At 39.3% G+C, this 25,616-nt stretch overlaps 1 protein-coding gene across 1 annotated transcript; it reads left to right on the plus strand.

Moving 5' to 3' along the window:
* The first annotated feature begins 3,140 nt into the window (after positions 1–3,140).
* On the plus strand, positions 3,141–23,838 carry LOC128318751 (NACHT, LRR and PYD domains-containing protein 3-like). Its single transcript, XM_053236583.1, has 9 exons — positions 3,141–3,225; positions 3,385–3,506; positions 9,624–9,678; positions 9,874–10,078; positions 10,553–12,332; positions 14,136–14,304; positions 18,673–18,884; positions 22,312–22,485; positions 23,583–23,838. Exons 2-9 carry the CDS (start codon positions 3,454–3,456, stop codon positions 23,821–23,823), a joined length of 2,889 nt encoding a protein of 962 aa, XP_053092558.1. The 5' UTR covers positions 3,141–3,225; positions 3,385–3,453; the 3' UTR covers positions 23,824–23,838.
* The last annotated feature ends 1,778 nt before the right edge of the window (positions 23,839–25,616 follow it).

Raw genomic sequence — 25,616 nt, forward strand, 5'->3', positions numbered from 1 at the left:
TTTTTGTGCTGGAAAATAGTGATGAGTTTAGAAAAAAATCTGAGGTTTCTTCACATCCTTGTCTTTTTAAGAATTAATCATCACTGATGTGACTAATAATTTGGTTTATTTCTGTTTTTTTTTTTTTTTTTAAAAATTTTTTTTAGTTTTTGAAACATTGACATGTAACTAACATGCAGCTTTCAAAAATGTGGGAGTAGGCCATCTACAGGCCTATTGTTAGACTGCAAACATTTAATTGCCTTGTATCTTAGACAATGTATTGGAATATATATTGTGTGATGAATGCTGTATAAAGCCTACTTTCATGAAAAAAATTATATATTATATGTGATTAAATATTAGTATTTTTAACGACATTCATATGCAAGTGCAAAGGGAAGAGTAATACAGTATTTTACTAAGAAACACCGCGTGAACTATTAAGAAATGTCAACAGCACAAACGTCTTGGGTGTGAAGTTCAGGCAGCAGGACATTCATGTCTATGTGAAATGAACACTTTTGCTTTTGCAGCTGCAGCTTTATTCCTAACGCTGTCAAAACCTCACCACTTTCCAAGTTGAATGGATCTGCCATGGGTTTTTTGCATCCTTTATCCAAACTAATTTAATTTCTGTTTATTAATTTAAGTTTAGACAAAGGCTATGGTAATCAGTGGAGCGTTCAAACTCAACTGTGTGATGCGCGTGCATGCGAAGGGGAGTATGTTTTGTCCGGGAGTCAGATTTCAGTATAACCGCCCACAACTTAGAAATAGTTTTCTAATGCATTTGTCCAATATAGTGTCACATTAGAAGAAAACACAAGCTTTGTAACTATAGAGGAACCCGGCCTGTAGATAGTGCCTGACATACAGGAGGAGAAGCTTAGTATATCTCTGGCACTGAGTAAGTCACAGTATGAACACCAGAGCTTTATTCACTTCAATACCTGTGTCCGTTTTGTCTTCCACTAAGATATCAAAGTGCCGTTTTTTATGCATGTATTGCAATCTAGATTGTTATCCAAGTATTTATGAACATTTTGCTGTGGTGTTTGTGCACATTTTGTGATCGAAGCTGAGCAAAGGTGCCTTTTCAAACAGTATCGCTGGAGTAGTTTCACTTTTTCTTCACTTGTGTTAGAGCTCAGGAATGTGGGAAAACCTGAATCAGATGTCCTAGAATACCCCTATAATTATCATAATGATTGTTCGTGTATGTTGAATAGTATTTTTATGAGCTCTCCAGCCAATTTAGATTGTTAATCATTCTGTTTCATGTAATGGTGTTGCTCATGGAAATGACTTGACTTGTTAGACTTGATTATGGCACTTATAACGTGTGGGTATTTTGAATATGGATTTCTATATGGGTCGATTATATTTAAACAAAAGCATTTGATTATTTTTATTACATCATTGTGGTATGGATTGTAAAGGTTTTAGTATTTCTGAATTTAAGCTAACTGGATTTATTTTGTAATTCTTTCTGTTTTGATATTTCAATACTGATTCGGCAGACATCCTTATCCAGAGTGACTTACATTCATCTTATTTTACAAAACTGAGCACTTGAGGGTTAAGGGCGTTAATCAGGGGCCCAGCAGTGGCAGACTGGCAGTGCTGGGATTTGAACTCATGACCTTCTGATCAGAAGTCTTCAACCACTGAGCTACCACTGGAAAAGAGTTGAACTAGACCTCTACCTGTAAGCGTATTAGTTTCTCTGTAATCCTTTTTAGTATATTTTGTTGTCTATTTGTTTCTGTGTTTATTGCATATAAACAAGTTTGATGTATAAACAAATTTGATGCATTAACCAGATTTGATGTTAGTCACGAGTGCGTAATTTGTCGGCAATGCTAGGTTAGCCGGCTGGTGGGACATCAGCAGGATAGCTAAGTGTGATTCATTTAAAATATTCTTTACTTATTTCATCTAGTTTGGTTATAGCTGGGTAATCAAAGCTGTGTAAGCTGTTAGTTCCATTCTTTTTTTTTGCCTTCATGCTGTTTCAGGAGAGTTTAACTGTGAACTTGACCTCTATGCTAAATCATGGATGCGAGTTGCATTCCTGGATATGACTGGATGCCAGAAATCTCTCTTGTGAAGCGTGCTCTTCTCCATGTAGGACGTCGCAGCAGCCATCTCTTTCATCTCTTATTATTGTACGGAATTTCTTATCGAGCATGCTTTCACGAGTCTTCGCCGCATTAGCCAGTCAGCCATCTTGAGGAGTGAACACTGGCTACTAGCTACATGTTCAGAGCAGAGAACTTTGGTTTAAATAGGACCAATTGATTAAAAAACATTTTTCTTTTTTTTATAGAGCTCAATACAACTACTACTCAGACTATTATATTTTATATAATCTTAAATGACCTTAAATGGTTAATTGTTTGTTGTCTATACATAGTTTGAGCATCTGAGACATACAATGAATGTTTTCAAATCTGAAGGTTCTTGTGCACAAAGTGAGTTACATTTGAAGGGTGTACTGTAACAGGGTAGTGTTATGGACTACTGTACTATTAGAATTTTATATTCAGTGAAAGAAATTGCCCCATCACCCTGTCCATTTTACTTATTTTAACCGAGTTTATTAATTGAACTACTGCAGAACCTAGTAGCCCCTCAATCTCTGTGAAGAAGTTAGAACTAATCATAGTGCATAAGAACAGACACACCTACTTTATGTAGGCTAATATTAAAATGTTCTTGAAGGTGGGACAACCATTTTTTTGTTTATGTTGTGTCTATAGATTGGGGAAAGCCTCTCAAAATGTGTGATTTAATTTCACAGAGGCTGGCTGTATAGCTATAGCATTTTGGATAATTGTAACTGGTTCTTCACTGAAATTAAATTCTAGTTACAGAACTTTTAAAAGCACTTGTAAAACACAGCAGTATAAACATCTCTCTAACAGGAGATATTTTCTGCAGCCAGATGTGTTTAATTTTGTGATGGTCTGTTAGCTGTGATGTGTTTAGCTGCTGGGTTTAGTTGATATGTAATGTTAGGTATTAGTCAGTGCATTCTGTGACAGCCATTTTTTAAAGACTAGGTTGGCAACATTCCTAAAATGTATGTTTTTTTTTTTTAATCTGCAGTAGCTATTGCAACATGCCCTTCCCCCTCTGCCGAATAAACCAGATTCGCCGCTGTCAGTGAAAGTGAATCAGAAGCCATCAGACTTCAATTTGTGTCGAGGGGAAAATACAAACTTTTCAGAAGTAAAAACAGTGAGTATCTAAAGCTAAAGCTATAATATATAAACACTCTGAATTGACACTAGATGCAGAAGAGTTTTGTGGGTTTGTACTTAAGTTTTAATGTACACAGATTGTTTTAGGACTTGATATCGTGACTATTTCCTGTAAGTGAACTGTGTGCTGATACAGGGTTTGATTTAACACACCGATGTTGGAGTGAAGTAAACGTGTGCCCTGCTGTAATCTGGAGAAGGAGACATGACCTCCAACATGAGTGTGTCTGGAAAACAGGACTTAAAGAAAGACGAGAGGTGAGTTACTTTTCCATTCACCAGCAATAAATACACACCGTCTCATGGGAACAGATCTGTACCTCTAAACACTCACTACTTAACATCAGGTTAATACCCGATATCTGTAAAGGTTTGTCACCTAAATAACTTAGGATTATTTCTGAAACAACGCCTTAATCACACATTTGTAGGAAAAACGCTGACTGTGCTAATTCTCCTCTCCTCTCTCCATCTTCTACCTGTCCCGCCTCCGTCCCCTGACGTCATGCCTCCCCAGACTTCCCATTGGACATAACATCTAAGGTTCACCTAACTCTCCATGACTAAATAAATGAAACACAATATACATATTAAATAAACATAATCTTCTACATTTTTATATGTAAAAATACATTTTTATATGTAAAAATGTCCATGTGTCCTCATATGGATCCACTCATAGATAAAAAGGTGTAAATCAATTAGCGCTACCGGTCTTAATGACTAACCCTCTATGAATGATGGTCAAAGGCCCATTCCTAGATTTACTAGGCACATCAAAAGTAAGTCTTGAACCCTTATATCCCTTGAACCACATCCTCAATCACAGGAGATGCCTCCCCCCTCTTATGTCAAAAATCAGGTTTGGTCTTACTTCTAACTGGTAGATTATGATCAACTTCAGTTTCAGAGAGTCTAACTGACTGCCCAATAGACAGGAGATGATCTTGTTGTATGGTATTTACTGAACCTTTCCCATCTGAACGTTTGATGCTGTACACTGGCACATTGGGCAGTTTTCCTATCACAACGTAAGGGTCAGCATTCCACTTGCTCTCAAGTTTGTGCTTCCCTCTAAGTCCTAAATTCCTCAACAACACTCTATCACCCACTTTCAGGGACCGAAATGAAACCCTTCGAACATAAGACTTTTTGTTTCTCTGATGCCTCTTGTCCGCGACTTCTGTGGCAAGCTTATAAGCTTTCTGCAAATTACAGGCAACCCATAATGTACAAAATATGTCAACGAGAACTTTTGCAACAACATGCGCTTTCTGACTCTTCGTAGAGAAAGTCTGAGCATTTCTTGTGAAGTGATCCGCAGGCCTGCGGCTTGTGATCTGATGCAACGGAGCAGCTCTTGAAGTCAAAGACTTATGAGTGACTCACTTCCTGCAGTTTTTTTTTACATACTGCTTTATTTCTTCTGACATGTTGGGCCAAAAGAATCTGGATCTGATCAAATCAGTGGTTCTGTCAACTCCAAGGTGTCCAAAGTCATCGTGCATAGCCTTTAATACAAGGTTATGAAACTCATCAGGAAGAACTAGCTGAAAGTCATCCTGGCCAGTCTGTCGTTGTCTTACATGGTATAGTATACCATCCCTCAGGGTCAGCTTCCCCATCTCACATTTCATGATGGACAACTTACCCTTAGATTCAACACTCTCAGGCCAGTTACCTTGTCTTAATGCTTGTATAGCCAGCCCTACTATTTCATCATCAGACTCAGCTTTTCTTATGTCTTTCTTTGATAGGCGTTCTAGAGACTTCAACTCCAGATGAGTTGGGAATACATAGAGATATGGGATGCATTCTGGGGGTGCTCCCAACAGATCTACATATCTGGGGGAAATAGAGCTCTTAAAAACATCAACTCCCTGACATGCTGATTTTACACCTACCTGAGGTATGCTAACTCATACAGATTGATCATCTTCATCTGCCATGCATCTAGATAACAAGTCTACATCTACATTGCACCTGCCTGGGTGATACTGAATGTCGAAATTGTATGCAGAAAGAGCTGCAAGCCATCTATGCCCAACGGCACTGAGCTTGCCTGTCAACAACACATATGTAAGAGGGTTATTGTCAGTATGCACCTTGAAGTTTGCTCCATACAGATAATCATGGAATTTGTGACTACGGCCCACTTCAGGGACAAAAACTCCAATTGGTGAATTGGGTAGTTCTTCTCTGAGGGTTTAAGTTTCCTGCTGGCAAATGCAATGGGTCTCAAACCTTCAGGATACTCTTGATGTAAGACAGCCCCAAGACCTTTCAGACTTGCATCAACATGTAAGGTGTAAGGCTTTTGAGGGTCTGCATATGCCAGTACTAGGGCATGCGTAAGGCACGTGATGATGTGATGGAATGTGTCAGTACAATACTGATTCCAGCTTGAACCAAATGGATCTGACTTCTTGAAGTAAGATTTGGCTTTGTTTCTTTGCATGTTTCATGTTTTTTTGGGTAAGAGCATACCCTTTTGTGACCTCAGTCAAAAGCTTCACTATTGCAGGGTAATTGGCGATAGTAGCCACAAAACCCTAGGAAGAATTGCAGGGTCATCAAATTAGTGGGCATGGACCATTTAGTAACAGCTTCAATCTTTTCTGGATCCAGAGAAACTCCATCAGCTGACAAAATATGCCCTAGATATTCTACTCTTGGGAGGCATAGCTGACACTTTCCCAATGAAATCTTAACCCAACATCCCCAAGTCGATCAAGCACCTTCAGTAACCGCTCTTCATGCTCCTCAAGAGATCTACCGAAAACAATTAGGTCGTCTAGGTACACAAGGACCTGAAGCAGATTCATATCACCAACAGCTCTTTCCATTACACATTGAAAAGTAGCTGGGGCTCCAGTTACCCCCTGGGGCATCCTCTCAAATTGGAAGAATCCTAATGGGCAAATAAAGGTTGTTTTCTCTTTGCCTTCCTCAGCCATGGCCACTGTAATAGCCACTAATGAGGTCAAGCACAAAGAACCACTTACTACCTGTCAGGGTGTTTAATGCATCTTCAATACAGGATGTTGTGTATTGATCTGGCACTGTGCAGCTATTCAGCAGCCTATAGTCTATACACAGCCTGACATCTATTTTTCTTTCTTATGACAACTATTGGCGATGTGTAAGGACTCCTAGACTCCTTGATTATCCCTGCCTGCAACAGTTCTTGAAGATGCTGGTGAACATCCTCTATATCTGCAGGAGCAGGACTACGAGACCGCTTTCTAAAAGGACGGGAATCAGAGAAGTGTATGCAATGTTCGACACTCTTTGCTAGTCCAACTCTGCTAGTTAGCTCTGTCAGCTAACTCCCTCCTAATCCTAGCTTTCCACTCTTCAGGCACAGGTGAGTCTCCGAAGTTGATTAAACTCAGCTCAAATGCTGAATTAACACTCTCTGATACACATGTGATACACATGTCCAACCACGTGTGATACACATGTCCAATCACTGTTCCCACTTGAAGGTATCTTTTTCAGGGACTCATTTGTGATTAGGACACTAAAACTGCTGTAGTCTACGACATGACCCGGAACCACCATGGGCTGAAGAAGTATACCAGCAGGTATTGAAGATGTGCGCGGAGCTTCTGCCATCAGTATTTCTTGATCAACATCTTGTAGCAACTCAAGTTCACATGCAGCTTGAATCTCACTTTTAGGGGCTAAGCATAGAGAATCTGGCCCCTTCCAGATTACACTACCAACCACCTTCAGCTAATACACCTTCATCTTTTGGATTCACAGCTTTAATGCCCAGAGTCTGCTCTAGATCTACGCCTTTTGCTCAGCACTGCTTTGCCAAGCGATTAGCATTAGACACCAAGATAATTGGAGTTTGATTGGTTGTTTTGGCACGTGGACAAACTAAAGCAAGGACTGTTACAGTCTCACTGCTGCCTACTACCTCTGCAGGATACTCAAGATCAACTACAATGTAGCCCCAATAAGAGTAACTGTTATCAGATTCACTCAAACCGCATAGAGCTAACCCTGACACCAGCTGGACTGGAACATCTGATAAATGCTTCTGATATCATTGCTCGAAAATAATGGCCACCTGAGAACCACTATCAAGCAATGCCTTACATGGGTGCCCATTAACCTTTAAGGGTATCAGGCTAGGGGGACCCACTAACCCTTCTGGAATAGCCACAGGCTCCTTAGCCTGTACAGCACTTCTTTTGACAGAATAGTTAACGTTAAGTCAGTTAAGTTAAGTCAGTGTTAGAAGCATCACTCACTGACTGTTTGTCCCTTTTCAATTTCAGAGCTTGGATTGGCCTCTTAATCACCTTACTCGGGTTCTCTGAGTTTTTTTACACTGCAGCAAAATGCCCGTTCTCTCCAGAACGATAACAAAACTGTTCCGCTAATGTTATCTGAGGTCTTTGTTGTCGTGGGAAACTACAAGTAGGTTTGGACACTTCTACTTTTGAAACCGAGGCCTCAGGTTCTGCCTCTTTCTTATTAACTTTCTGCTGTAACCTTTTCACTTGTTTCTTCAGCATCTAGAGTGGTATGGCAATGTGTAAAAGCCACAGGCTTTACGTATGGTAATAACAGGCCACGCCTCTCCAACACCAATGGGCAGAACTTCAAAGGGGGACATTTTCAGCTTTGAGATCCTCTTTACACTTACACAAAACCAGTAGCCTGTTGTGTTTGGCACTAAAAGTCCTACCTCGCACGCGAACACGGCCAATGCATTTCACTGTATGCAGTGTAGCCTTGATCGGAGCGACTTCAAACTCTTCTGGTACAACTACCATAAGGGTTTTGGCTTCATCTAAACCTTCTCCCTGGCACCAACCTTTGAGTTCATTTACTATTTCTGATCTGCCTGTCATTTTGATTTGAATTTTTCTCTCAACAGCTTTAGACTATCTTCCAAATAAACAACCTCAACTGGCCTATTCGAACAAAATTATTCTAGTGGTGCCTCCATTTTATGTAGCGCCTACTACGTCACTGGTGTGGGTAGGCTAACCTGAGTTTATATTAACTGTATGATTACAGAAATACCCAACAATACTTTTAAGATTAAGGAGGTTATCTGGAAATCTACGCGCATGTACAAGCACAACTAATAAAATCCCCTTTAATAAGAGAAACAAAACACAAACACTCAATAGTTATAAAACCCCAAATGAACCATTTACTTATTCACTCAAAGAAATAATAAATCATATAGGTGATATATAAAATTAAAATAGTAGTACTGCTAGCCTCCGTTCACAAGGGTTTGTTGTAGCCTGAAAGTAACTGGCTGATTCACTCCTAAGGGCAGACAAAATAAAAATTCACTCACAGTCTCGCTGGCAATGGCTCAGTTCACACCATAAGTGCTCTTGATGTCAGTCACCGGTCGGCCACATCGACGAAAGTCTCAGTCTTACGATGAATCCCAGGGAGCCAGGGGATGTTTGGGTGTTGCAGAAACCCAAAACGCTACCTGGAGCACAGGCCTTAGCAGCAGCAATTAGCCACTTCTGGTGCGTGTCGTCGGCTAAACTGAACCTAAACCCTTAGTCAAAGTAATGCTCAGTTCAACGCGCACAATACTCAATGTCTATAAAGGTTTGTCACCTAATTAACTTAGGAGTATTTCTGAAACAATGCCTTAATCACACATGTAGGAAAAACACTGACTGTACTAATTCTTCTCTCCTCTCTCCATCTTCTACCTGTCCCGCCTCCGTCTCCTGACTTCACGCTGCCCTGGACCCCCATTGGACATAACATCTAAGGTGCGTTCACCTAACTCTCCATGAGTAAATAAATGAAACACAGTATACATATTAAATAAACATAATCTTTTACATTTTTATATTACAGAAAGCAAAAGAAAATATATGCAATAAATAAAATAAACAACTGAACAAATGTCTCAGCCTGTATCGTTAACAACATTAACTTTTTATCCCGGTTACAAATAGCAGTGACTATATCACTGATCTGATGTAAGAACAGTTTAGAGAAATCATTCACTGAGAGAAGAGTAAAAAGGACTGTGTAATGTGTAGCATAAGAGCAGCATAGCTTTGAGTCAGTGAACTCTACAGGCTTTAAGACCCAGCTGAGTCATTTAGCTGTGATTGGGACTCCTGTGGTGCTACAGAAGAACATTTAAACCTGGCAAATTAATGAAAATATAACTATTTTATTAATTCATTCATTTATTCACATATTTGTTTCTACTTTAGTGTCAGTTAGGAAATCCTGAAATCAGTGTATTGTGTTAAGAGAAGAGTGCTAAAGGTGTTAAATGTCTGTCTTTGTATTATTGGTGTGTGTTGTGCAGCTATGAATACATATAGTCCATATTACATGATGTGTTTTGTTTGTTCACAGACCACAAAACAAGAAATCAGACATCAACAGGAATCAGCTGGACTCCATATTCATGGTGTGTGTCGTTATAAAGTGTGTAACTTGTGTGTGTGTAGGTTTCAGGTGTTTTTAAGATAGTGACAGAATCAGACAGAATTTCAGTTGTAACTGTGGTAATAGAAAAAGACTTTTCTTCTTTTCATGAAATAAAAGCATCTCTCACTGTGTAACATTATAATATTTAGATCTGTTACTGTGTGTTTCTAACCAGGAGCTGGAACACAAAGTCATCACTCTGATAAAGAATGAGCTGAAGAGGTTTAGGAAGCTCCTGAGTCCAGATTACCCAGCATGCACTGAGAGGGAGGTGGAGGATGAGGAGGATCTGCACAGTGTCCGAGAGGGAGTGCTGAAGATCACACTGCACGTCCTGAAGAAAATGAACCACACAGATCTCGCAAAGACACTGCACAACAGTAAGAGCTCTGGACCTTCAAATTAACGCTGGTCCATACTTAACACAATAAGATATCATTCTTTAATAAATACTGACTTCTGTGGTTTAAAAGGAATAAAAACCATATGTGCTGTAATATTAAATTAGTCACCTTCAGGGAAGTAACTGTAACTCCACTTCATCACACCACCACATCACTGAGTATTTTATGGTAACAGAAACACACAGTGTTAATTACTTACTCAGATTAAGAGTAATTTAAGATAAGTCTTTACATCTGTTTTCTTGATAGATGCACTTATATTGTCAGCAAATATTAGAACTTTAATTGTGATAAATATGGGCCACTGTGTCATAACAATTTAATAGGTCATTGAGAACTTAATTTGCAGTATGGCTGTTTATATGTTTCACTGAGAATATAAATTAGGAAGGTACAGGAGTTTATTCCTTTGTTCATTGCAATAAAAGTATTAATTCCTTCATTGATTAGAGTCTCTGGTGCCTGAATGTCATGAAAAACTCAAATCCAACCTGAGAGAGAAGTTTAAAAGAATTAATGAAGGAATCTCACAGCATGGAAGCTCAGCACTTCTGAATGAGATCTACACAGAGCTCTACATCACAGAGGGTTGGAGTGGAGACGTCAATAATGAACATGAGGTGAGACAGATTGAGACAGCGTCCAGGAGACTAGCAACACAGGAGACACCCATCAAGTGTAATGACCTCTTTAAAGACAAGTCCATCAGAACTGTGCTGACTAAAGGAGTTGCTGGAATTGGAAAAACAGTCTCTGTGCAGAAGTTCATTCTGGACTGGGCTGAAGGAAAAGCAAATCAGGATGTCTCCTTCATGTTTCCACTTCCCTACAGAGAGCTGAATTTGATGAAGCAGCAAAATCTCAGTCTCATGAATCTTCTTCATCACTTTTTCCCAGAAATAAGAAAACTACAATTAATAGACTGTGAGTCCTACAAAGTGGTGTTGATCTTTGATGGTCTGGATGAGTATCGACTTCCTCTAAATTTCCAGAACAATGAGAGATTGTGTGATGTGACAGAGTCAGCCTCAGTGGATGTGCTGCTCACAAACCTCATCAAGGGGAATCTGCTTCCCTCTGCTCTCCTCTGGATAACCTCTCGACCAGGAGCAGCCAATCAGATCCCTCCTGAGTGTGTAGACCAGGTAACAGAGGTACGAGGGTTCAGTGATCCTCAGAAAGAGGAGTACTTTAGGAAGAGGATCAGTGATCAGAGCTTGGCCAATAAAGTCATCACACACATGAAGTCTTCAAGAAACCTCTACATCATGTGCCACATCCCAGTCTTCTGCTGGATTTCAGCCACTGTTCTAGAGAGAATGTTGGGTAAAGCAGAGAGTGGAGAGATCCCCAAGACTCTGACTCAAATGTTCACACACTTCCTGATCTTCCAGATCAAACACAAGGACCAAAGGTACCATCAGAAATGTGACCCTGATCCTCAGCAGACCAGAGATAGTATCCTGGCACTGGGAAAACTGGCTTTCCAACAGCTGGAGAAAGCAAACCTGATCTTCTATGAGGAAGACCTGAGAGAGTGTGGCATTGATGTCAGAGAAGTGTCAGTGTACTCAGGAGTGTGTACCCAAATCTTCAGTGAGGAGTTTGGGCTTCACTTGGGGAAGGTGTTCAGCTTTGTAAATCTGAGTGTTCAGGAGTTTCTGGCTGCTTTATATGTATTTCTGTCTTTCATCTTCAAAAACAGAAATGTGTTACTGGAGCAAGATCCTAAAATTTTACATTTCTTCAAAAAGTCAACTTTGTCCGATTTCCTCAGGAGTGCAGTGGACAAGGCCTTACAGAGTGAGAATGGACACCTGGACCTGTTCCTCCGCTTCCTTCTGGGTCTCTCCCTGGAGTCCAATCAGACTCTCTTACGAGGCTTAATGCCCCAGACACGAAGCAGCTCTCACAGCAAACAGGAAACAGTCGAGTACATCAAGGAGAAGATCAGGGAGAATCCATCTCCAGAGAAATCGATTAATCTGTTCCACTGTCTGAATGAACTGAATGATCATTCTCTAGTGCAGGAAATACAAAATTACCTGAAAAGAAGAGGCTACAGGTGTCTCAGTGGAACCCGACTCTCTTATGCTCAGTGGTCAGCTCTCGTGTTTGTGTTACTGAACTCAGAACAGGAGCTGGATGAGTTTAATCTGAATAAATATGACCCATCAGAGGAATGTCTTCTGAGGCTGCTGCCAGTGGTCAAAGCCTCCAGAAAAGTTGTGTAAGTATTTTTAATTATCTCTAATTATTTTTAAATTAACATTTTACACTAATACATTATGTCTGCACTGAGGAATGGGCAATATGGACAAAATCTTGTATTTATATATATATATATATATATATATATATATATATATATATATATATATTCCGTGTTCTGTAAAATTGATGAAAATATTGTCTATACAAAAAAAAAACTGCATGCATTCACGAGCTAAAGACCCACTTCTTCCGTGAACACTTAACTAACCCATAACTTGTCCCAAAATATATATATATATATATATATATATATATATATATATATATATATATATATGTATATAAAATAATAAACTGACCTAAACACCAGTGAAAGGCACTTTTTCTTTTCTCCTTTTAATTTGAAAGTGACATTGAACAGAACTATCACAAATGAGAACACGAAAAACATAACAATATGAATACAAATTATAAAAAGTAAATATTAAAACACTCTATTCACCTTCATGTACCTTCTAGGTACATGTTCCTTATCTTTTGTTCTGTGTGACACAGTGCTGTGGGGATTTTCACTCTGTCATGCTCCTCCATGCCTGTTTTTTTTTTTTTTTCCCAATTTTCTCCCTAATGTAGTCATGGCTGATTTCCACCCTCCAATTCAGTGTCCCTTATCATACGACCCTGTCCCCTATAAACATCCGACGCAAGTGACGCCAACCGCAACTTTTCTAACTGCTCATGCAACATAATACACTTGGAGGAAAGCAGTATCTGCCCACTTCCATATGCATGAGCTCACAGACGTCCATGATCAGTTAGTATCACTGTGATTGATAGGGGAGAGAGAGTATGCCACCCCTCCCTCCCTGAGAGCAGGGACTCACTTGCTCACTTGGACTCCTGGCCACTGATGTATGTGGCATCATCAGGATTTTTATTCATGATTTCTGGAAAGTATGATGAACGCTTTTCTGTTGCTCCACTCAGGAGCCTTTGTTTACTAGCACACTGCTAGTAGCTCCTAGTGCTGACTTTAGTGACATAAATCAGCTGCCAAAAAGTGGCTTTTATGACATTGGTGATACAGAGGATACAGGAAAATATCTATCAATAGACATTATTCATTATTCTATTTTCTCGTCCTACAATATGTATCGCCATATCGCACAGTCCTATCTGCACTGAGGGACAGATGTGAGAGAGAATAAGGACGCTTTCACACCTACCTTGTTTGGTTTGGACAGATCAAACTTTCTCTTCAGTTTGGATCTGTTTGGACATATGTGAACACTCCACCTGTACTCGGGTCCACACCAAACACCTGAACCAGTGTCTGTTTTGTATATATAAACTGTTTTGTAACTGTACGAGCACAGAGAACAAAACACACCAACTGTTTTACTGTCTCTGTGAAATTCAACATACAATGCACTACAAAGTATGACTAGTATTGGCATGTTATTAACTGGTAGTGTACAGTTCTATAATTCTTTATTTTCTGTAATAAAATGCACTATATCTGCAGTGTTGGTTGTAGAAACTTGAACACAGATCAGAGTGTATTGTTTGTAGGCTGCTCGCTCTCACATGTGTGTTATGTACATGACCTAATGGTCTTATAATAAATTGTAGCTGAGAGATTGTGGAGTGCAGAAAGACGTCCCTGCTCCTGTAAATGTGCTGATGTGGTGTCCTGTCCTCTGATTTCTGTGTGTAAGAGAAACACACTGACATTTGTTACATGTTAAACTTTAGTTGTATTATGGCTGTGTTTGTGTGTTTGAGATCAGTTTCTGATATTTCTTCATTTCTCTTCCAGGCTGTGTGGGTGTAATCTGACAGAGGAAAGCTGTAGAGTTCTGTCCTCAGTTCTCAGCTCAAACTCCTCCAGTCTGAGAGAACTGAACCTGAGTGTCAATAAACTGCAGGATTCAGGAGTAAAGCTGCTCTCTGCTGGACTGAAGAATCCACACTGTACACTGGAGATACTGAGGCACGCATACACACACGCGCACACACACACACACACACACAGGCTTAAAGTAGATAGGGAACTTTATTAGTGGTTTATAATTTTTAGTGATTTATGTCCGTAATGCTTGACTGGGTTCATGCTGCGTCTCCTCTGAATAGCAAACACTGTAAACAGAAAAGCTGTAACTCTTTTGTTTAAACTAAAAATACTAAACTTACAGTTCTGTCATGTGTCCTTTTGTGTAATTTGTACTTTGATTAGACAGTGTGTGCTCAATCTATCAACTTTTAGTTTCTCCCCCAAACATATATTAGGGAAACATGATAAGAGTAAATAATCTGCCTCAGTCACGTTCATTACACTTGCGACTGTGTTTATAACACGACTGCTGATACCAAACACATCACTGAAATGGGATAAAAGATTATAGCCCAAATTAAGCTCAAATGTATATGGAATGTCATTCCTTGTAATCAGAGACTACCTTAAACCACACCTTGCTCACAAACAGCAGATCAGAGGGGACATGAATGCTAAGCTAAACACTATCCAAGCGAAGATAGACACGCTAACAATGGTCATCAACTCAATAAACTCAAAAGTCAACAAGCTAGAGTCGGGTGAAGAGCAATTCCACTGCTCCTAGCAGACACAAAAAAATCCTACACAAAAAAAGCCTGTTTTTGGCCTGAGAGAGGATAACGAGGGCGCCAATGCTATCCAGTTCCTCTTGAGATCCTTGACCCAATGGCTCTCCACTCTGCACACCAGATCTACAGTGATGCAGTAACCAAATGAGGGGGAAATCGCTTTCTGATTTTCGGTGTTTTTTATTATACAACATTCCAAGCCATTCTTCATGCTGCTAAGAAAGTGCCCCTAATCATTGACAGAGGAGCAGTCTGCTTTACCCCCAGCTACAGTAACTACATGGTGAAGCGACGCCTGGTGTCCATCGCACAAGCTAAAAGTGTTGAGTTTTTCCTACTCTATCCTGCCACATTGAAAATCACGGATGACCCACTTTTGTGGAGGATTTCCTGAACTCAGCAGAATCACCGCCAAGCTGGCCGTGGGTGGCTAGGCTAACAATGCTTCTGGTGTGGTGCTGCGTCCATGTTCTGAGCTTGGTTCGTACTAGTCTTGTTTAAGCTAGCCAGGCTAATGGTGCTATAGAAACTGATAAACATTTCGGTTTCATACTTCATATTGCAGTAAATTAACTTTTCTTTTTTTTTTTCCTTTTCTGCTAGACTCTGGAGGATGAAAGCCAGTTTCATGCATAGTATTTCTGAATGTTCTGGACTGCCCTCCTAGCTGTCTGAGATGGGTTAGTTCAGGCTGGCTAAGCTAATTGCTAGCTTCGGCCTGGTAGGGTACGGATGCTAGCATTGCGATGCTACAAACGTCCCCTGATACCACATACACCAGGCTGGCTCTAGCTCACTGGGGCTACTGTGTTTAGATTGGGACTGCCAAGGCTAGCTGGGTTAACTATATGGTGGAGAACTGATTACCTCCTTTTTTCTTTTTTTAAATGTTAAATGTTAAGTCATTGGTTAGTTTACAGTTTTGGGCTGGAACCTTCCTGGCTGCTCCATATTCATACAAGGTCACGGTCCATTCTGGGCTTCTTATTATGTTCTCATTTTTGTAGTTTCTTTTGTCTAGTGAATGGCTGGGGCTTTTTCTGACTACTGAGTTTTCACAAAGTTGGTAACTCCAGAGTTTCTGAGAATAGAACTCACATCTTCAAAGTTGGAAATGGGCATCAAGGTAATATGCGGTGGTTGTGGTTGCGGGTATATGTATGAAATAAATAAATAAAAATATATATATATATACATATTTTCTGACAACGCAGGACCACAACTGGGTGGCACACAGACACGGGGAGGCAGGATTAGGTGACCTTGTGCTTAGATTTAGGGCAGTGGTCAAGGGAGAGTGAAAGAGAAAGTGGCTGGTGAAGTGACAGGGTTGGGTGATCGTCCCGGAGATCAATGCGGCACGCTGGAGGCAGCTGCTTGGCAGTGGGAAGTCGGAGACACGGTGATAGCTCTCAAGCTTGTGGCGTAGAGTTTACAGCTCGTCTTTCTCGCTTACTGAAGGTCTGTAGGTGAGAGAGAAAGAGATGTTAGTTAGGAAGTTAACCTCACCTTGAGAGAGGCCACACGCTCCTTTTATACGCCACCATCGCCTCGATGAGGGTAGATGAGCGCCGCCACACTTATTGGCTGCCAGCTGAGCCGAGTACTCCGCCACACAGCCACACACTCAAGCTGTCCAAAACAATGGGGTTGCTGAACTGGCGCTATATATATATATATATATATATATATATATATATATATATATATATATATATATATATATATATATATATACACCAATCAGCCATAACATTAAAACCACCTGCCTAATACTGTGTAGGTCCCCCTTTTGCCCCCAAATGGCTCTGACCCATCAAAGCATCGAATCCACAAGACCTCTGAAGGTGTTCTGTGGTATCTGGCACCAAGACAGCAGCAGCAAATCCTTTAACTCCTGTAAGTTGCGAGGTAGGGCCTTCATGGATCAGACTTGTTTGTCCAGTACATCCCACAGATGCTCGATCAGATTGAGATCTGGGCAGTCTAACCCTAACCCTAACTCTAACCGTAAGTCAACACCTTGAACTCTTTGGCTTGTTCCTCAAACCATTCTTGAACTATTTTAGCAGTGTGGCAGGGCGCATTATCCTGCTGAAAGAGGCCACTGCCATTAGGGAATGCCGTTGCCATGAAGGGGTGTACTTGGTTTGCAACAATGTTTAGGTAGTTGGTCCATGTCCACATGAATGCCAGAACCCAAGGTTTCCCAGCAAAACATCACACTGTGTCTGCCAGCTTGCCTTCTTCCCATAGTGCATCCTGAGAAGAAGGCAAACGTAAATGCACACGGCCGTCCACATGATGTAAAAGAAAACATGATTCATCAGATCACGCCACTATCTTACATTGCTCCATGGTCCAGTTCTGATGCTCACATTTGTGTCTAGGCATTTTTGGCAGTGGACAGGGGTGAGCTCTGTTTCCAATTTCTCTTCTCTGTTTCCAGTTTCTAAGTCATCCTGCAAGGAGTCCCCATTTAGTCCAGCACATTTACACTTTCTCTTGAGCCTTCAGTTCAGACGATTCACCAATCTTCCAAGGTGCTACCCATCTCTGTTCATGATACTTGCCATCACTTAGCCTTATATGCTGATGATGTGTTAGTGTTTTGGAAAGTCCTAAAGAGTCTATACCTCATCTGTTAACCATCTGGGAGGAGTTTGGATGCCTATTTGGCTTTAAAATTTACTTGCAAAATCTGCACTTTTATCATTAAATGAACCTGCCATACCATCATTTATTCTGGTCACTATTCCCATTGTTCATACGAATTGAAAATTTCCCCTCTCTCAATCAGATTGCTAAACACAATTACTCTTTAGCATTTACAAAGGTGCAGGACTATCTAGATAGATGGACTAACCATCCTATTACTTCTCAAGCCTGAGTTTCCATCATAAAAATTAACATTCTGCCCAGAATTCATTTTGTTAGCTCCATGGTCCCAACCCCCCCACCCACCAACCAACTTCTGGAAAAGAAATTACATTCTGTTGTGTCTAAATTCATATGGAAAACAAATGGCCCATCTTAAACTCTCCATTCTGCAGAGGAGAAGGGAGGACGGTGGATTAAATGTCCCCTACATTGAAATTTACTACTGTTTATTTGTGCTTAGACTGGTACTCAATTGGCTCGACCCCCAAACTCATGTCTAGATTGTCCAGATTGTCCAGATTTAGAGCCTGATTTGGATTGGGATGCTGTGTGCTCCAACATTCCAGATGCGCAACCCTAAACACGAGTTGATTCATTTTAAATATTTGAACAGAACATACTTAACTCCTCATAAACTCCAGTGCATGAATATTATAAGTGACCGCATGTAGTCAAATATAATGAAGGTCTCCCGCACTTTTATCTGTATGTTCTGGGAATGTCCACTGGTTACTGAGTTCTGGGTTAAGGTAGCATCCAAACTATCGAATATCTGGGACAACTATATTGGTCCTGATACTAAAGAATTTGTCCACACTTAACATTTCTAAACTCAAAACACTAATAGTTTTTGCCAGACTCACTGCTGCCAAGAAAATGACTGCAGTCCACTGGAAACCTCCTCAGTCTCTCTCCATTAGAGCATGGACTCTGTCCTTAATAGATGTAATCTACATGGAACTCTTCTTTATTTTTGAAGACAGAGGGCCTAGCCCTGCTAGTACACTGACATGAGCCATGTCAACTTACATGTTCAACTTTAGCTGTATTATGGCTGTGTTTGTGTGTTTGAGATCAGTGTTCTGATATTTCATCATTTCTCTTCCAGGCTGTGTGGGTGTAATCTGACAGAGGAAAGCTGTAGAGTTCTGTCCTCAGTTCTCAGCTCAAACTCCTCCAGTCTGAGAGAACTGAAACTGAGTGGAAATAAACTGCAGGATTCAGGAGTGAAGCTGCTCTCTGCTGGACTGGAGAATCCACACTGTACACTGGAGAAACTGGAGTAAGATCATCTCACACACACACTCAAATATTAAGTATGTTAATAAATGTCCAATTAATAATAATAACATAGCACCTTTCATTCATAAAATGCAGCTCAAGTACTTCATAATGGAAAAGATATAATAAAATGCTAAAATAATAAAACAATAATAATGCAACACAACATAAAAATAAAACATTAAAACCTAAAATGTCATTAAGAAATAAATATATGCAATCAGAAAGAATGTAAAATATTAGAAAAGACCATTAAGAAATCAAAATGCAGTTTTAAGCATAAAATCAAGAGGACTAATTAAAAGGCAAAGTTAATGTGTCTAAGCTGCTTTTTAAATATATTTAGTGCAGGTGCCTGATGGATATACGCTGGGAGTGAGTTCCTGGGAGCAGCGACACTAAAAGCAGTTTCACCGAGCTTCTTCTTATTAAAATTCACCTTAAGGAAGCCAGCATTTGTTGACATTTAAAAATGATTTGGGGTGAAATCCATCAGGCATTCTGCTAAATACACAGGTGCAATGCCATTAAGAGTTTTAAAACTAATAAGAGCACTTTAAACTTGACTCTGGATGTCACAGGTAACCAGTGCAGTTCCTGCACAATAGGAGTAATATGGTCTCTCTTTAGTTTGTGTTGGAAGCTGAGCAGCTGCATTTTGTACTAACTGTAATGGATAAATAGTAGATAATAGTAGGTAAAGAGAGTAAATGCATGGATGAGTTTCTCTGCATCTTCTTTAGATAAAAATGGATGAACTTTTGCAATGTTCCTCAAATGATAAAATGTGATCTTAGTGATATTATTGATGTGAGGAACAAAGCTGAGATCAGAGTTGACTATTACACTCAGATTTCTAACCTGTAACCAGCTCATTTTTCAATAAGTATTCTCTTTTTTGTTTATCTCCTACAATTAATATATCCATTTTCTCCTGGTTTAACTGTAGAAAGTTCTATAACATGCAGTCAGATATTTCATTCAAGCATGTAATCAATTTGTTAATTGGCTCTTGATTACTCAGTGACACTGATATATAAAGTTGTGTGTCATCTGCATAACTATGAAAACTGATTTCATGCTTTTGAATGAGTCTACCAAGAGGAAAGGGGCAGGGGGAGAAAAGCAAGTGTACTAAAATAGATCCTTATCGGACTCCAAATGAAATATCATATTGTCTTGATGAGTGACTTTCCAGTTTACATAAAACTGTTTACAATACATGTATGATCTGAACCAGCTTAGTACTGCTCCTGATGTTCAGGTCTGTGTAGAAGAATATCATGGTCTACAGTATCGAAAGCTGCACTCAGGTCAAGAAGAACAAGAATGGAAATGTGATCAGAACTGGCACTTAGCCACAGATCATTTAAACCCCTGACCAAATGCATGCACACCACAGCTCATTTGTAAGAAAACAGTTTTGACATGAAAGATGAGAAAAAGAGATCTACACTGTACGCAGGTGATCATGGACACCGAGCATCACACAGAGAAACTGCTGTGTTTAAATAGTTTAAAGTGTCTCAGTGACTGTTGGTCAGAAATCTCTCACACTGATGCAGTCTTCAGCCTCTCACGCTACAGTCAGTCACTTCTCTCTGTTTGAAACGTGACATTAACAAGAAATCCAAACACTGATAAACCTGGACATGCACAGGAATGGCACAAGGTTGTTGTGTTGGTTAAATTAGTGCTGGCTCTAAAGTGTTGAACAGCATTTAAAGAAGATGCCGTGACAAACAGAAGTGATTTATAAACTTGCTTTCATCCTCCAGAAAAAATCATACTGGTCTCTAAATATCTTAACAGTGTGCTCTAAATCTTCTGTCAGCTGAGGCGTTTGCACCGTGTTACTGCTATACACAGACAGATCCTTTATACAGATGCATTTCTTTTGTCTTAACTGAATGACTCATGTTATTCGTCTTCTTTTTGAATTTGTGTTTTTCTTGCTTTTTAATTTTTTTTTCCCTATTTAACATTTCTTTAATTAATGCCATTAATATGAAATTGAGTTTCACAAAAGTTTCATTAAATTGGTGTGTAATTGAAATAAATGCTTTAAATTATTTAGATTTGACAGCATGATCCATTTATTAAAATCACAGTAACTCACTGACACTTATACGACTTGAAGGTTCAAGTTATTTAGTTTTGTTTTATCTGTAAATTGACACAAACTCAGGAGCTCTTGTCCCCAGTGAGACCCCTAGCACACAGGAACAGGAGTCCAGTGTTGATGCTATTTCCCCAAGCTCCAGCTGAGTCCAGAACTCCTCCATAAGTGCCTGATGAATGTGAAAGTAGAGGACAGTGAGGTGTTGGTGGAGAAGCACTGGGTTGAGGGTCAGAATAAAGACCAGATAAAGCAGCTATAAACATACATAAAGAGCTAGCTCTTGTGCTGAGTGGCCAAGCCCATTTAACTCTGATCCAACACCTCCTCAACCTTTTCTCTCAACATCTTGTAGATGTTCCACAACATTAAATTTTTAATTTACACATTAAAGAGTTCCTGTGTAAATGCTCCTATACACAGTTTATGAATAAATTCATTTGTATGCAGTGTGATAAACGCGGCCCACTGTTTTATATGAGTAAAAAAAATTAAAGCGTGTATTTTCATGTGGTGTGGATTAGCATTGTTTCTGATGTTGAGCTTTGTTTTTCTGTGTGTGTGTGTGTTGGGGTGTTATGTGATTTGTATCTCTGTGTGAAAATTATAAGATTAATGGACAGCAACTGTTTTACTGTCAACAAAATTCAACTTTGTGTTAATGTTGAAATATCTACATCACTTCTCACATCAGAACAAAGTACATTTATTTCTACAGTGTGTAGATCAGTGTACATTACACACACATTTACTTTAATAACATGCCAGTACTAGTTGTACTTTACAGTGAGGTCAATAAGCCAATTTCTCTGATGTTATCTGTCCTCATGGAGCTGTTACCATTTTACAGACCTGTTTCTATTGTTCTATGGGAGCAAAAATATTCCAGAAAATGATTGTAATGGAAAGTAAATGTGTGCACAATGTACACTGATCTACACACTGAACACACTGTAATGAAGCAGTAAAGGACAGTGTGTAAATGTGTAAATGTTCTCCAGCAGAACTTTCCCCAGAGCTGCTGAACACACTGTATGAAAAACTCTCTGCTAGTAAAAAGACGTGTTTGTTCAGAGTGGCCTCTCTGTTATTATCTTGTTTCAGAAAGTTAAATACATCGTCTCATATGAGCTGAGACACATGGATCTGTCCAAGAGCAGTCCAAGTTTATACACAGACTGTTCATTTTATATTTTTATCCTGACATTAGAACCTTGTGTTCAGGTAGACAGTTTATTTCCCAACTGATGGAAACACCTCTTTTCACAAACAGATAAATAAATCAAACACTTCATCATTTCTCTTCCAGCCTGTGTGAGTGTAATCTGACAGAGGAAAGCTGTAGAGTTCTGTCCTCAGTTCTCAGCTCAAACTCCTCCAGTCTGAGAGAACTGAACCTGAGTGACAATAAACTGCAGAATTCAGGAGTGAAGCTGCTCTCTGCTGGACTGGAGAATCCACACTGTACACTGGAGATACTGAGGTACACACACATACAAACACTGATTTAAATATTTGTAAGAAACTGAAATGTGTTCATGAGAATCAGATTCACTTTCTAGATTAATTCTATATCGTGAATAAATAAAAACTGTACTTATGAATTGCAATTATAGCTGGTTAGATCTTGTGTCTCTGCTAGAGGTGTAACACAATGCTAATATCTGTATCTGTTTAGTGCACAAACTGTTTTCGTATTCAGATTTCAACCGGAAGTGGGCGTGGTCTGTACCAGAGGGTTTTTCATGTGACCCTATGCCTATGCCCTGAAAAACAGAACAACAAATCAGGGCTGCTGCAAAAAGAAAACATTTTTCATTTAAAAATTATAACACATTTGTTTGTTTGTTTGTTAGGTTTTTATTTAAATGTATAACTTTATTCAACTCCTGAACCGATGTCCTGTAGAACTTTCTGGAAACTTTTCTATCTTCTATCTAATGTAACTGAGTAAAAAATCTAACTGTGTTTCAAAACAACAATGTCTTTCTCAAATCAAGAAACTGTTATTTACCGTTAACAACATCAGCCACCTAATAATATTTGATCAGATTTACTTTAGCTTTTGTGTTTGTTACATTCCAGAAAGATCAGAAAAGTTCACTGGACACGCTATCAGAATCTGTTATAAAGCTGGACATGGTACAGGCTCCATGAGAACAGATAACATCAGAGAAATTGGCTTATTGACCTCACTGTAAAGTACCACTAGTGCTGGCATGTTATTAAGTGGTAGTGTACAGTTCTATAATTCTTTATTTTCTGTAATAAAATGCACTATATCTGCAGTGTTGGTTGTAGAAACTTGAAGACAGATCAGAGTGTATTGTTTGTAGGCTGCTCGCTCTCACATGTGTGTGTTATGTACATGACCTAATGATCTTATAATAAATTGTAGCTGAGAGACTGTGGAGTGCAGAAAGACGTCCCTGCTCCTGTAAATGTGCTGATGTGGTGTCCTGTCCTCTGATTTCTGTGTGTGAGAGAAACACACTGACATTTCTGTTCCATGTTCAACTTTAGCTGTATTATGGCTGTGTTTGAGATCAGTGTTCTGATATTTCATCATTTCTCTTCCAGGCTGTGGGGGTGTAATCTGACAGAGGAAAGCTGTAGAGTTCTGTCCTCAGTTCTCAGCTCAAACTCCTCCAGTCTGAGAGAACTGAACCTGAGTTACAATAAACTGCAGGATTCAGGAGTGAAGCTGCTCTCTGCTGGACTGGAGAATCCACACTGTACACTGGAGATACTGAGGTACACACACACACACACACACACACACACGCAAATGGAGAGAGAAAGAGAGAGAGCAGAATTTTAATAAATGCCAAAACATCCAGTTTTCATCTGTGGTATTTGTAATTGTAGTGATCTGATATATTTTCATTGTTGTGTGTGTGAGATGGAGAGTAAATGTACTGTATGTAAAGATTTTGTGTAGTTCATGTTTTCAATGCTAAAACTGAGTGTGTTAAGTGTGAGAAGGTTTTCTTTCTTGCAGGATGTATAACTGCAGTATTACAGATGAAGGTTGTGCTGCTCTGGCTTCAGCTCTGAGGTCAAACTCCTCATCACACCTGAGAGAACTGGATCTGAAATATAATAATCCAGGAGAATCAGGAGTGAAGCTGCTCTCTGATCTACTGAAGGATCCACACTGTAAACTGGAGACACTACAGTGAGTTACTGACTTACTGTCTCTTACTGTACGCTTTTGAATAATATTCACTGTGTCCTATTTAATGTTGACAGTTTGTCTGTGTGTGTGTGTGTCTTTGTACTAATCTTGTTTGTTTATTCTGATGCTCTTCTCTGTCTTTCAGCATTGCGTATGATAAACTCACCAGGACTGGTGTATGACAGGAGTCTCACCTCAAACCTCTTTTCCAGGATAAAGCAGTTTTGGTGAAGCGTTAGAACCCGTCCCACATTTCCCGCAGTTTGGGAGCTGAATCATTCATATTCAGATGTAGAAGTTGATTTAATCCTTCTTTTATTAAAAAAAAAAAACTTCCTTGTTTACTAATGTGTTTTAATGGTGGTTGGACTATAAGATATATATATTCTTTAACTAAAAAACTGTAACTGAAACTCTTTAACTACGTGCACTGTATATATTCCTGTCATTTGATACAGTTTTGTATATATGTTGTGTGTATGTCATTTACACTATGTGTAGTACAAAATAAACAGTGACTGAAACACAACAGTTCAGGTGTGTGAGGACTGTACTGTAATTACACTTAGCATGGACCACTACCAGGACTAACACGTGTTCCACCACACTGAGAAACTTCAATGTTGTTATCCCCATGAATTATCCCCTATTTATCACTGTGAAAATAATTCTCTAAAACAATATAATACATAAAGAAAGCAGTTGAGCTAATTAGACACAAAACAGCACATTATATATAAAGTTTAAAAAGATCGCGACCCCCTCCCTGATATGCCTCACAGTGGTTTGATCCACTGCCTGCATTAATTGTGACCATAGAGCAGTGTGTGATGCTGTGAGTGTGCTGGTGATGGCTGATGTCCAGTAAATAATGTGGTAATGTTAGCTTCAAACAAAGCATGTGTCAGTCAGACATGCATTTACTTTTACCCATCAATAAAACACGTTTCTGATCATAACCAGACTGCATTCTGTTCATTCTAGTGATTTATTTCCCAGCCAAATGAACCTAGCTAGCTAGTTTTGTGTGTGTGAGACTACACACACACACACACACAACACTATTAGTAACAAAGTGAACATGAATATAGAGCCCCATAAGAGCTTTTCCCCTGTTACCTGACCTGTGATCAGTCCCTGACTACCAGCATTAAGGCAATTGGCCTGGGTCAGTTCATGAATATAATTATATTGTCCAAACTCCAAAGGCCTAATGTAATCAGATACTTAAATGTTCATGCTGGGAGCAAAGTGGCCCATTTTTATATGAAAAGGAAATATTTTTAGCAGAAAAATGCTTTTATTACTTTATTTAAAACTTTAAAAATTTCAGTACAATTTTTTTATCCAACAATAGTCACATGACAATTTTTAGAATATTGTTTATATAGAGAAACACAACTGAAGTACATCTTTAACAATTTATCAAAAAGATA

Source organism: Pangasianodon hypophthalmus, chromosome 9, assembly GCF_027358585.1.
Source record: "Pangasianodon hypophthalmus isolate fPanHyp1 chromosome 9, fPanHyp1.pri, whole genome shotgun sequence".
Lineage (NCBI taxonomy): Eukaryota > Metazoa > Chordata > Actinopteri > Siluriformes > Pangasiidae > Pangasianodon > Pangasianodon hypophthalmus.